The sequence below is a fragment of the Cricetulus griseus genome, chromosome X (assembly GCF_003668045.3).
Source record: "Cricetulus griseus strain 17A/GY chromosome X, alternate assembly CriGri-PICRH-1.0, whole genome shotgun sequence".
NCBI classification, from domain to species: Eukaryota; Metazoa; Chordata; class Mammalia; order Rodentia; family Cricetidae; genus Cricetulus; species Cricetulus griseus.
This window is the reverse complement of record NC_048604.1, coordinates 103,889,341-103,902,561: the sequence shown is the minus strand read 5'-3', so window position 1 is coordinate 103,902,561 and position 13,221 is coordinate 103,889,341. Positions and strand designations below refer to the sequence as shown.

The 13,221-nt window shown below is 37.1% G+C and overlaps 1 protein-coding gene across 4 annotated transcripts in view; it reads right to left on the bottom strand.

Annotated features, from left to right (window-relative positions):
* Positions 1-13,221, bottom strand: part of Arhgap6 (Rho GTPase activating protein 6) — a 520,326-nt gene that overhangs the window by 47,676 nt on the left and 459,429 nt on the right. For all 4 annotated transcript variants that reach the window (XM_035449868.1, XM_035449869.1, XM_027431822.2 and 1 more), the window contains 2 exons: positions 6,074-6,330; positions 4,147-4,342 (listed from right to left, as the gene is read on the bottom strand). In XM_035449868.1, coding sequence (XP_035305759.1) covers positions 4,147-4,342; positions 6,074-6,330 — 453 coding nt within the window. The remainder of the gene's footprint in view (positions 1-4,146; positions 4,343-6,073; positions 6,331-13,221) is intronic.

The window sequence follows — 13,221 nt, the reverse complement described above, 5'->3', positions numbered from 1 at the left end:
ATGACAACTCTGTGGCCTACCATTGAGAGCAGTGCCATTCTCTTCATGCATATATCTATACATACATCTACACTTACATCTATATCTATCTATCTATCTATATAATTATTATATGTATCTATAATTAGGTATAGATATAAATATCATGTATATGTAGTATGATTTCAACGGACTGATACAAGCTTTTTTAGGGAGTTTTAAAGGCTGAATAGAAATAAACTGAAATTTACAGTGCTTCTTTCTTTTGAGACAGGGTTGCACTCTGTAGATTTAGAGTCTATCTTGGAACTCACTCTGTAGAACATGCTGGCCTCAAACTCACAGAGATCCATTTGCCTTTTACTTTTATATTTTATTGTTATGTGTACATTTTGCCTGTGTGTATGTATTGCACAAAATCCCTAGTGCCTATGAAGGCCAGAAGAGGGAGGCAGATTTTCTGAATGTGGAGTTACGGGCGGTTGTGAGCCACTTTGTAGGGTCTAGCAACTGATGCTATGTCCTCTTCCGTAGCAGCAAGTGCTCTTAACTAGTGAGTCATCTCCCCAGCCTCATGTATCAACACTTTTTGGTTTTACAAAGAGTTTTGATTTTTTGTTAGAAAACACAATAGCATAAACATCCCATTCATCAGTTCTGATTCTTAAAAGTGTTATCCTGAAGTTCCCGATGATTTGAGAGAATTGTAGCAGGAATCTGGTTATTGCTGATTTGCATATGTATACATGGATGCTTTGTTTGAGGGTAAGGTGTCTACCTCACCTCCTTTAATACTACTATCAATTTACTTCCTTAATGAGACCAACTCCCAACCTAATTTACATTTTCTATTTCTTTGGGAACATTAAAATATGAGATTCAATTTAGAGTAGGATTCAGAATTATATTTCTTTCTCTGTAAAATGATCTTAAGCAGTGCTTCAAAATGTATGTACCAATTCCATTAATCAGAACACATATAATACTTAGAATAATATTTGGTATGTGCTATTATTTAGAGAAAGAAAACCCATGAATTGGCTCAAAGAGTCTTCTATATGCAAAGTAAAAAAACAAAATAACATGGTATTTTAGATGTATTTTATTTGACTATTTATATTTTCTCAGATGGCTCCTGAATACCCAAATTTCAACAAAATAAAGATATCAGAGGATAATTTTCACAAGGGTGGGACTATTCATTTGGATGAGTTTCTCTAAGCTATTTGAATTGCCCATTTCTATGACATTAATTCTTCATTCATAGCAGTTTCTCACTGGGCAATAATTCTGGTATGTCTCAATCGACTCTAATATGTTTTGGTTTTCGAATTGGATTTATTTTTTTCAAGGTAGAACAAATGACATCCTTTAAACTGAAAATGCCATTTTCTTACCTACCCTTATTGTGATTTTTTTCAGAGAGAAAGTACAGTTTAGCTGTTCAATAACCAGGACTTAGGGCAGTCACTTAAAAAATGGGTGTACCCTGAAAAGACACTGATCTCAAAAAGAACTTGACTGAGTCTCGTCCAATAAACTGATGTGATCATTTTTCTCTCTTTTTCCTCAGAAACTGCAATGGACACCAGACCCACAAGCACCTGAATAAGGCTTAGAGGGGTCAGGAAATGAGAACAGGCACAATAAGCAATAGGTCTCACTCTAAACTCAGCTCAATTCCAGAAGTAACTTTTGACTCTCTGCTAGTCTTTTCTCTGCCTTTTGTAGTATCGGGAAATCTGAGGTGCTTAAGGAATTTTGACTTAAGCACAGTGAAGGCATTTGAAATGATATTTAAGTGAGGATGGGCTGGGAACATCAATGTAGATGGAGCTAATAAAAATTTTCAAGAGAAATTTTAGAGAGAATGGAAAAAGGGTCTCTAATAAATACTTAAAAGACAAAAGTGACACATGTCCTCTACTACCCATTTCAAAAACCAGGCAAATAAAGTATTAGGGAAGAAATGCTTTTGATGTTGCTTGTCTCACATAATGTGATCCTGTCTCAAAACAGAGCAAGACAAACAACAAAAACATCCAAAAACCCTTTATTTTTTGAAGTTTTAAAGTTTGGGGGTCACCACAGAAACAGATGACCTGAACAAGAGGGAGCTCATGGACCCCAGACTGATGGCTGGGAGGCCAGCATGAGACGGATCCAGACCCCCTGAAAGTAGGTGTCAGTGAGGAGGCCTGGGCAATCTATGGGGCTGCTGGTGGTAGATCAGTATTTATTTCCTGCATACGAATGGACTTTGGGAGCCCATTCCACATGGAGGTATGCTTTCTCAGCCTGGACACATTGGGGAGGACCTAGGCTCTGCCCTGGATGATGACAGATTTTGGGGATCCCCCATGGAGGGCCTTGCCCTCCCTGGGGAGCAGAGGGGAGAGGGGCGGGAGAGGGAGCTGGGATTGACATGTGAAGCAGGCTTGTATCTAATTTAAATAAAAATAAAAAGGGGAGCTGGGCATTGGTGGCACATGCCTTTAATCCCAGCACTCGGGAGGCAGATCTCTGTGAGTTCAAGGCCAGCCTGGTCTACAGAGCAAGTGCCAGGATAGGCTCCAAAGCCACACAGAGAAATCCTGTCTCGAAAAACCAAAATAAATAAATAAATTAAAAAGTTTTGGGGTCACAAATCTGATATCACGCATATCAGATATTTAAATTATGATTCATAACAGTAGCAAAATAAAGTCATAAAGTATCAATGAAAATAATTTTATGGTTGTAGGGGGGTCCCCACGACATGAGGAACTGTATTTAATGGTCACAACATTAGGAAGGTTGAAAACCACTAGTCTGAATATTCAAACGAGTATCTATTTGAATTCAAATGTGCATCCTATTATTCTGGAATCATAGATATATCATGATAGATATATATAGATATACATTGATAGAAATACTCTGGACACTTTGAATACAATCAGGACCTTGGATACTTGATCAGCTTAAGTCTTGCCTTTAGGTTCAAACTGTGCATTAAAAATTCTGTGCTGAAAACAAAACCTAAGATTTAAATACATTTGTTTATTAAGCCATTCAATTACTAGTGATTTTTACACATAGTGAATTAATTAAGCAACTTGAAATGTGTACTTAATGTTTTTTCCACAAAATTCTATTTTTGTAATTAGAAAACAAATGACAATCAATGTTCACAGTTTGTTTTATCCCCACTTTGCTGTTTTGTTTTTTTTTCTTTCAGGACTGATGATTTAACTTAGAGCATTATGTATTTTAAGCAAGTGTTACATCACTGAAGTGCATCCCTCTTTTTTTAATTTTCATTTTGAGGCAGGGTCTTACAGTGTAACCCAGGTTAGCCTTGAACTCACTCTGTAACACAGGAAGATCTTGAGATTGAAATCTTCCTGGCCAGCCTTGTATGTAGCTGGGATACGATGGCTATACCAATAGGACCAACAGTTTCTTGTGTTTTGTGCTTTAAAAATTATACTGAAATCCCAGCACTCAGGAGGCAGAGACAAGCGGATCACTGAGTTCGAGGCCAGCCTGGTCTACAGAGTGAGTTCCAAAACAGTCAGGGATATACAGAGAAACCCTGTTTTGAAAAACCAAACCAAACAAAAAAATATAATGAACATCTTATCTTTAGAGAGAATAAGTGATTAAGGAAGTTTCCCCAAATCCATAAAGTATGTAGTAAATCTATAGAAAATAAAGATATGTGACAGATATGGCATTTTATGAGCCAAATATCTAAATCTCAGAAAAGAATTAAAGAACTATTCATCATATTAAAGTCATCATGTTAATAGGAATTGAGCTGTAAAGGGATGCCTGATTCAGAGTAGATATTTCTCAAAACACAAACCTTTGCTTTTGTCAAAAGAAATGTAAGAAACCTCAATATATGAAAACATGCAAGGGACTTGGCTCTGTTTGAAGAGGGTGTTATTCCAACACAAGTGATCCTTTCCTAAAAGTGATTCTTTCTTAAAATGCTTAGTCAGAGCCCCTTATTAAGACTCTTGGCATCTGAGGACTCCAAATAATGTCACACCTATTATTCTTGTTGATCCCAAATATCTCTATTCACCAGAGGAAGTTTAGGTCTAGCATTGACTCAAAGGAACACAGAATTGAAACTGGGTGCATAGAAGGATGACAGCTGATGACAAGTGTACTTACCATGTTTTTCCAGATGCTGGCAGCAGCTGTCCACCAGCCTGGGGACCTGCCTGTAAATAGGATTCAGGCTCAGCTTCTTATCTCTGGCCTTTTCTTTTTTATTCTGAGCCTCAGCAGGCAAGGAGAGTTGTAAAGCTTCTAGGAGTCGAGACTGGTTGTCATCCAGATCCGTGATGGAATCCACTGACATGGCACCCTGCAAGTGATGTGTAGACTTGAAGTTCACAGGCAGAAGAAAGAAAAGCATCTGCTTGCAGAGGCCACTCAATGAACATTCATGGAGGACCATCACACTCAAAAGATACTACTGCTTGATTTTGTTATGCTGTTTATATATTTGTTTATTGCTGACATATTAGTAGGAAAAATGCCTTTTGAAAAAGTTAGGAAATATCTACAACACAGCTATTGTTAGTTACAATTTCAATACACAGACTTTTCCAAATAGAAGACAAGATGGGAAACATATAATTAAAATACTTTGATGCCACCACTTCATTTTTGAAACAAAAATGCATACTCAATGAATGAGGTAAAGTCATAGAAGTCTTGTGAATAGAAAACCCTCAACTATAGCTCTAGGAAGAAAATTTTAAACATAGGAAGATTCAAACTGGGCATGGTGGCACATGCCTGTAACTCCAGTATGCAGGAGGTTACAGCCATCCATCCTGGGTTAAGTGTGAGATAAGAAGTCAGCTACTGGTGTCTGAGTAGGACCTGGACAGAGAAAGGGACATTTAGGAAGTTCACTGCCTAGGTCCTAGATTCTCAGAAAGCTCAAATTTATAGTTCTGGTGTTACTATTATTTGGATTTATAAACAGTCTAAGACAATTACAGGCTTAGAAGAACAAATTCCACAATTTTGTCATTTTATTCACTTTGAATCATAGTCAATACTGCAAAAAATAGCAGGGCTTTAGGTCTTGGTATATTTTGAAAGAAGTCCTGAATGCTGATAGCTAAAAAACATGAATTATAGTTGGAAGTTTGATTGTATATTTAACTAGGAAAGTCTTTAATGGCTGGATTGGCAAAAATTACCAGCCCAAAGCTTAGAAGAAAAGGAAAGGCCTTTCAGGGACATAGATGCTTTGCAGTGACTATGCTAATTACCATATGGGTGTCTTGAGAATCCCAGCTTTCTAGATTGGCAATGTGACACACAAAGAGCACAGAGCCTAGATCATACTGCCCACTCCATCACTGGCATCATATAGCTATATTATGGATTTGAAAGAGACTATATAGGACTGTACAGTTCTTTTTAATGAATGACAAACTCCATTGATAAGAAAAAGCTAAATCTCTCATTCATTTTGAACAGCTATGGCTAATTCACTGTTCTAGGTACATTCTAAAAATGGCATTGAAAAAATTAGCAGAAACACTGTATCTTGGCTTCAAAACTCAAGCTCTAGCAGAGTTGTATCTAACCTATAGCCCATGTGTGCAATACATATACATAGAGTGACAGTGTGATACTATGATGCCGTCTATAAAGTTCATGCTCAAGAACTATACAACTGAGTTACAAAACAAAATGATCAAAATAATTCTCTTAATGTTTTAAGTAAGTTTATGGGTTTGTGTTTTTGTATATTCATAGCTATTCTGTTATGCATGTGGCCCATAGGTTGAAGGTTGTGATGGTCTGATTGAGCAGGATGTCTAGCAAGATGGCAGAAGACATCCTGCCATAACAAGAGACCAGCATCAGTGGCATTAGTGCAGAATATTTGGGCACCAAGATACCAGGAGGGAAAGGTTGAAGGGAACATTAGCTGCCACATGCACACTACTGGTTATTACCAAGTGGAAGAGGTATCTACAATGTGTCTAGTTTTCATGTTAATAGACACTTAAAGGACAACTTTACTCATTTTCAGTTTTCTCAGAGTCAGAGGAGACGCTGGCCAACTCACCCTTCTCCTGGCCCGAGGAGCTGGTTCCGGAGTGTTTGGCGATGTGGACTCATTTGGTGTTTCTGAGGTTGAGCTGAGAGATGAGTTACTGCTTGAGAGTTCTTTGTTTTGTTTTTTGTTCCCAAATGGGAGGAGGGAAGACACAAAATCAGATGCATCCTTTTGCTCCTCCCTCTGCAAGTCTTGCTTTAGTTTATATGCCCGGTCATTAGCAATGACTTGGGATAAAGGCATTCCAAATGCCTGTGGGATAAATTCTGCAAGGAAAAAAAAAACAGATATTTACATTCAGGGGAGGTCCAAACAGGAGAGGATGCTCATTCATATCACATCCATAAATTAAGACATTGTCAAATTATTGAGTCAAAGAATTGATTCATCAATTAGCATACTGGGATGGCTTTGTTTTGTTGAACAAAATATCCCAAGTTTCCATTTCAGTAAAGGAAGCTAGTAGGTACAAATACACATTTTAGAAATGTAGGTCTCTAATCTTTCCCCATCTGCTCAAGTCTGTTTTAAAGGAAATAACTTTGTAAAGAAGTATGACATTTGGACAGACTATAAATAATACTTTATGCTCATGATCACACATCTTTATAAGCCATTACTCTTCTATTTTTATCCTTTAGAAGTCTTTGAAGGCGTGAGGAAACCACATATATGAATTCATTCAACAAACATTTATTGAACACCTACTACTTGACATGTCAAGTTTTACAATGGAGGGAGCTATAAAAGATCTCAAGTCCTTTCTCATGAGGGGTTCTGAGATGGGGTGGGGATGTGCAGAGTCAGACATACAAATACTTATAACAGAATGACTCTTATCTGAATAATAGAGAGATGAATGAATCCAAGGTTGAAATTCATTTGCTATACTTTAAGGATCCTAGTAAAAGAGGCAATATAGCAAGTAATAACCTAAGTGGCAGAGGAGCAATTTAGGAGCACTTTAAGAAGAAATTTGTTTTTTTCCACCCTTTTGTTCTGTGTCCCTACCTCCTATCTCCACATATCTGGGTTATACATGTCCCTTCATAATCTATACTCAGGCTTCCTGATGACCACGCAGAAGTGGACTTGACCGTGATATAGCTTGTGGGAAGCCCAGGACATATTTTGTTATTGTTTTCTAGTATGGATCATTTAAGGAAGATACAGAATACAGAACTCTTTAGCTTCATTTGGCAATATATTATATATATATATATATATATATATATATATATATATAAATAATATATATATATGTGTGTGTGTGTATGTATGTATGTATGTATGTATGTATGTATGTATGTATGTATGTATTTGTTTGTTTTCTGCATCCCTGTGGTAAATACATGTGTGTTCATATATATTAGCTCTTCAGAGACAGACATTTTATTAGTAGCATTTTGGACTTATGCTGAAAGTATTAATAACTCAATTAAGTGCATTATTCTTGTTAGACTCAAAATTACATCTCTCAGCAGCCACAGCATTTAGAGTCTAGGAGAGCCCTTGTTTTTACAAGTCCGGTGAATGAAACCGGAATGATCAAGGGAAAATCACTCTAAGGTCATTTGTTCTTTGAACAAAAAAAGCCAGCATTAAACTAGGTGGAAAGAGGCTTTAAAAGGTTTTCTTGCTTGATTCGTGGTAACATTTTAAACTAGGCTAATAGCCAAGTTTCCATTAAGAGCAGAAATGCTATTTTAAAGGCATATACCTCTGGTCCCATCAAAAGATGCAATTTGTTTTGAAGTAAAAAGGTGCTAAGTTCATCTGGGGATTTTTCAGAGGAGCTTGCTCTATCAGTGATCTATGGGATGCATGACAATCAAAAAGTTATGCTTTCTCTTTTGAGGTAAGACGAATACTGCAAAGAGCAGTTCCAGGCCATAGGCTGTGCACTTGGAGGATTCTTGTAAGAATCAAGAAATAATCAGATATTCTCCAAAAACTTTGGACATACTCATGGTAACAATCACAATCACATAGAATATACAGATATGGATGGGGATAATATCAACAAAGAAGACTGTGAAATTGATCATGTGACATGAATCTGCACATACATATAGGCACATACATGGCAGGGGCTTGTTCTACCATGGGAGCTCTTCAGTTCTCTGATAGCCATTTTTCCATATAAAGAAACCCTATCAGACTCATTCAGAGATTCCCAGCCTCTTTGAAGTCTATAATTTAAAAAAATATTTATTTTATATTTTATGTGAGGGCGTGTATCTCTTTATAGGTGCATGCATGTGTGTGCAAGGGCCAACAGAGGCCAGAAGAGGGCGTTGGATCCTCTAGAACTGGATTTGCAGGTGGTTATGAGCCAGCATGTGGGATGTGGAAACTGGAATTGAGTACTCTGCAAGAGCAGTTCATGATCTATCTATCCAGCTCCTTCTTATCTAGCATTTTCAATACCTGAAAGTCCACTACTGTGTTTATGTATTGTAATAAGTGAATACAAATTAAACAGGAATAATATAAGGTCATTCTCTCCTGATGCTTAGTTCTCTTTTAATCTCATTCAAAAGATGCCCCTAGTAAGAATGGGTTTTCATTTCTCTCTAGTATGGTAGACTTCTGTTAGGGGCAAGCTTATTATTTCAATGCTAGCATTTTGATGTGGCCTCTTCAGTTTCTTGCTGCTTTTCTCAAAGACTCTTACAAGCTTCACTAAGTAGAGTTCTCTAAGTTCCAAACTGTGGAATATTGTTTTGAGGTCTTTGCAATATTCTATGAAGGATCCCTGAATGTTCTTTCTTCTTAAAAATACAGCTATTGTGAAATCAAAAATTCATCAAAATTCTATTGGGCAAAATTGTCATGTATGTGGCAATAAAGCATTGGGTGCACATGCCTATCTGTAAGTTCAATCTTTTCTATAAGGAGATCTCAGAAACCTGAAGATTGTTTGCAAATACAGAGGCTAATAAACTTGATAATATGATTTCTTAAATGACAAAGATATTACCAAAGCCTCACTGTGCTGTGTGGCCAGGGACAACTAGTGTTATGTTCTAATCTGAACCACGTGTTCCCCCAGGATTTTAGCAGTGGTTGTCTTTGCCTCCTCATGAAACACTGGGTCAAAAGATGATGAATTTACCTCTTTGCTCTCAACCGTTCCATTAAAACCCTGTCCTCTCACCTGTGGTAGAAGTGTACCATCACAGGTTTGTCCTTGTCCTTTACTCTTTGCTGTTTTCTACTATTATTGGCTTTGACTCACCATTAAATTCCCAATCTCGCATAAAACTTGGTGACTTGCCAGTTTACCTAAATGGCTCACATGACTCCCTCTTCTCATATTTACCCATCACTTTTCTCTGTTCTGACCTTTGGCTGTATACCACATTTGTCACTCATTCCCTTAGGACCATGCTGGACCTCAGTTTGCCCAGAATTTACATTTCATTTCCATCTCCAGCTCTCACTTGTCCTCCAAGCACGAACCACTTCTTGTTCCTTTACAGCTGTGTGTTCCTACAGCATGTCTCACCTCCTGTCTTTCCTTAGTAGACCTTGCTCTTCATGGGGGTAAATATGACTTTAGAAAGTCATACATTAATACTTCTTTTTCATGCCTCATTTCTATTCCATCATCTTGCCATATTACCCTCACCTTATCTTCTGTTTTTAAATCTACTTCTCTCCACCTTTGCCACAATCCTCATTCCATGGTTCCACTGCTTTGCTCCTGGATTTTACAGCTTTCAATTTTCCCTTCCTCCATTCCTTTGTGTGGGTGTCAGCTCCACTCTAAGTTCATGTAATACAATGTAGCATGATAAGAGTATTTTAAAACACCATGAAGTCATTGCTTCTTAGTATATTATGATGATGTCTCAGTACTGTTATCATGTAGACCGAAAGTTGTGCTGTAGTCCACAAAGTCCTCTGTGAGCTAACCTCAACACATTTCTCTGGAATTACATACACCCTGGTCATTCTCTTCTCCAGCAGTGGTTGTGTGTGTGTGTGTGTGTGTGTGTGTGTGTGTGTGTGTGTGTGTGTGTGTGTGTGTGTGTGTGTGTGTGTGTTCTGTGTGTATGACTGTGTATGATTTGTGTACATGTTCATGTTTGGGTGTTCTTGGGGGTTTGGATTTGCATATGTACATGGGGAGATCAGAAAACGTTGGTTTCCCCTCTCAGAAACATACCCCCTTTTATTTGAGACCAGATTTCTCACTGGCTTGGAACTTTGACAAGTTTCCCAGACTAGATGGGCAATAAGCTTTTAGGGATTCACTTGTTTACACCTTCCACTTCATTTTTTCTGGTGTTATAGGCAATCACCATCAAATCTGGCTTTTAAAATGAGGGTTCTAAGGGTCTGATTCAGACTCTCACACTTATGTGGTAGCCACTTTATGCACTGAGTGATGTTCTTAGCCCAAAATGATGGTTTTAAATGATACTTTTGGATCTATTTTCTTAGAGAATTTCTACATGTAATTAATTCTTAATTTTTCTATTATTATGTAATGTGAAACAAAAATAGAAGTTGAAGCAAATAGTCTTTTGTAGGGTTTTTTTGAATTTGAAACAAGATTTCACAGCTCACATATAGTGACTTAGTGAGTAACCATAATACATGACACAATATGATTTTGGTACAAAAAAGGTACCACAATTGAACTAATATTCATATTGATAGTCTGTCAGTGTCCTGGGGGGACAGTTATGCCATAGTAATACCTAGTACCTATGTGCCTTGATTAGGGAAGCCCTGGAACTGGATCAAAATAGTTTTAAAATATTTATTTACCTTTTCCATAAAATCAGTTTTTTTGATACAAGAAAGAAATGGTCTGAATTTCTGAAAGTTACTTTTGCTTTCCAAATAGTTAAATTACAAGCGACTAGGAACTTAAAAATCTTCTGTTTGAAAATATGTTTTGCAAGCCATTGGCAATCTTGAATTAGCTTCCATATATATGGCAACCAAAACTTAGATGAAATTTTTTTAAGTAGCAGCCTGAATACAAGAATGTCATATAATTTGTTGTATATTTTATATCAAGAAATTAAATATCATGCAGGACATGATTCATGCTGATGGAATAAATTAATATAATAGCATATCAAATATTTGTGAATCATTTTGTATTGGGAGAGCAGATCAACCGTGAAGAGCTGCTCCCCTTTATTTTTAGATGGCCTAACCCAAGAGGTCATTCAGAATTTCCTGTTTTCCTTCTTCCCCTCTTGGATTTCAGTGATGGTCATTTTTCACATGTACATCTGTTATGAACCCAAACACTAATACCCAAAGGGAAGGAAATAATGTGAACTGATTACAAATGTGCCACACCAGCACACAGTCATCCCCAGGTTCTGGTTCCCAAGGTAGCCAGGTAATGGTTCCCAGTGTTGACAGGAACAAACAAGGCTTCAGTTAAGCATAGACCACCTTGTTTTTTTTTTTAAACAAAAAAGCTAATCCATAAAGAGCAAGCTTCATACAGTGAATCTTGGTACTTTTCTCCTTAGATGGATGGATGATCTGCCTTTTCATTGGGATCATCAAGAGCTTACTTCCTTTCTCCACTCATCTTCTCTTATGTCAATATAGAATACTGACAAGCTTTTACTGGGTCTACATTATTACGATTTGGTCTAAAAATGTTTAATGTCCCAGTGAACACTAATTAGTTCCCTACTTGCTAATCTTCACTCACCTATTCACTCATGTTCTTTCTTTCTGCTTTCTTAATATGCAATATGAGTGCATACACCCCCCTACACACCAATTTAGGAAATGCAAGCATCAGTCCATCCTTGTCCCCCCAAATCATTCTTCTTAGTGTAGTATAAATGGGTACTTTCTAAAAACTACCTGTGTTTTGATCCCAACACCAATATCATTATTCTAGAGTAAAGCAACTTCAAGCAGTGATGAATTATTCATATAGTTATCTTCACTTTTCAATGTTTCAGTTACTCACAGTAAACTGCAGAAAAATTAAGTGGAAAATTACCAAATAAGAAAGTCATATATTTTAAATGGTTTCTATCACAGCATATTATAATAATTGGCTTATTGTTGGTTATTTTGGTTAGTCTTCTACTGTGCCTAATTTTTAAATTATACTTTACCATATGTATGAATATATTCAAAGGGAACCATACTTCACATGGGTTTGCTATTAGCCAAAATTTGAGTCATTGAGTCTTTGGAATGTACCTCCCATGGATAAGTGGGGGACTAGTGTAGTTAAGTGCTCAACCCTAAATGAGTCATCTGTTTCACCCCATTTAAAGCCTAGGAAACACTGAGGAAGATGGAGTGGAAAGACTTTAAGGTCTAGAGGCTGGGATATAATGCTGTGAGATGCAGTCTTCTGCATATGGCATGTCCACTGTACTCATGAACACATAACATCTGTGTTCACCTGCATAAGACCTGGACAAAGAAAAGACAGGGAAGTAGGAAGGGAACTAGATCAGAAGAGGGGTTCAGCAGGAGAGGATAAGAGGAGGTAAGAAGGGTTAGATATGACCACGATATAATATACTATGTACTATATAAATATAGTATAATATATGATGACAATATAATATACTATAATACATATTCATAAAATTGTCAAAGATAAAACACAAAAATAAGGGCAATAAAACATCAAACATATACATGTAATAAAATTCATCAGACAGTGGATATGCAGCTAGCCCACCCTTTATCTTCACTCTTCCAAATTCTGCTGAGTTTGTTCATATACTGCTGAGTATCCTGGTGAATATGATCACAATTTTCATGGTAGAATGTGTACATTGGAAGTTCTCTTTAAAATAAAATGACAGCTCATGCCTGAAATACCCTTGCATAGCAATGCACTTAGATTCACTACAGTGAAGATATGGCCATTAAGTATTCTTTTGTTCGTATTTTTGGGGGTGCTGGGAACAGAACTATTAGTCTCATGCATGCTAGACAAGTATTCTAACCATGAGTTACCTTTGTCAGTTCCTGGACCTTAAGACAATGAAATATTACAGCCATGATTCTATTTTGCAGCTAGAGGTATTGATTCCTAACACTTTTATCTCTTTTTGCCCAGCTTGAGGTACACATTTAGAAGGCTGAGCACAGCCTGCCTAGAGGCAGCGCTACTGGGACTTAGCAGAGGCCAAGGATAC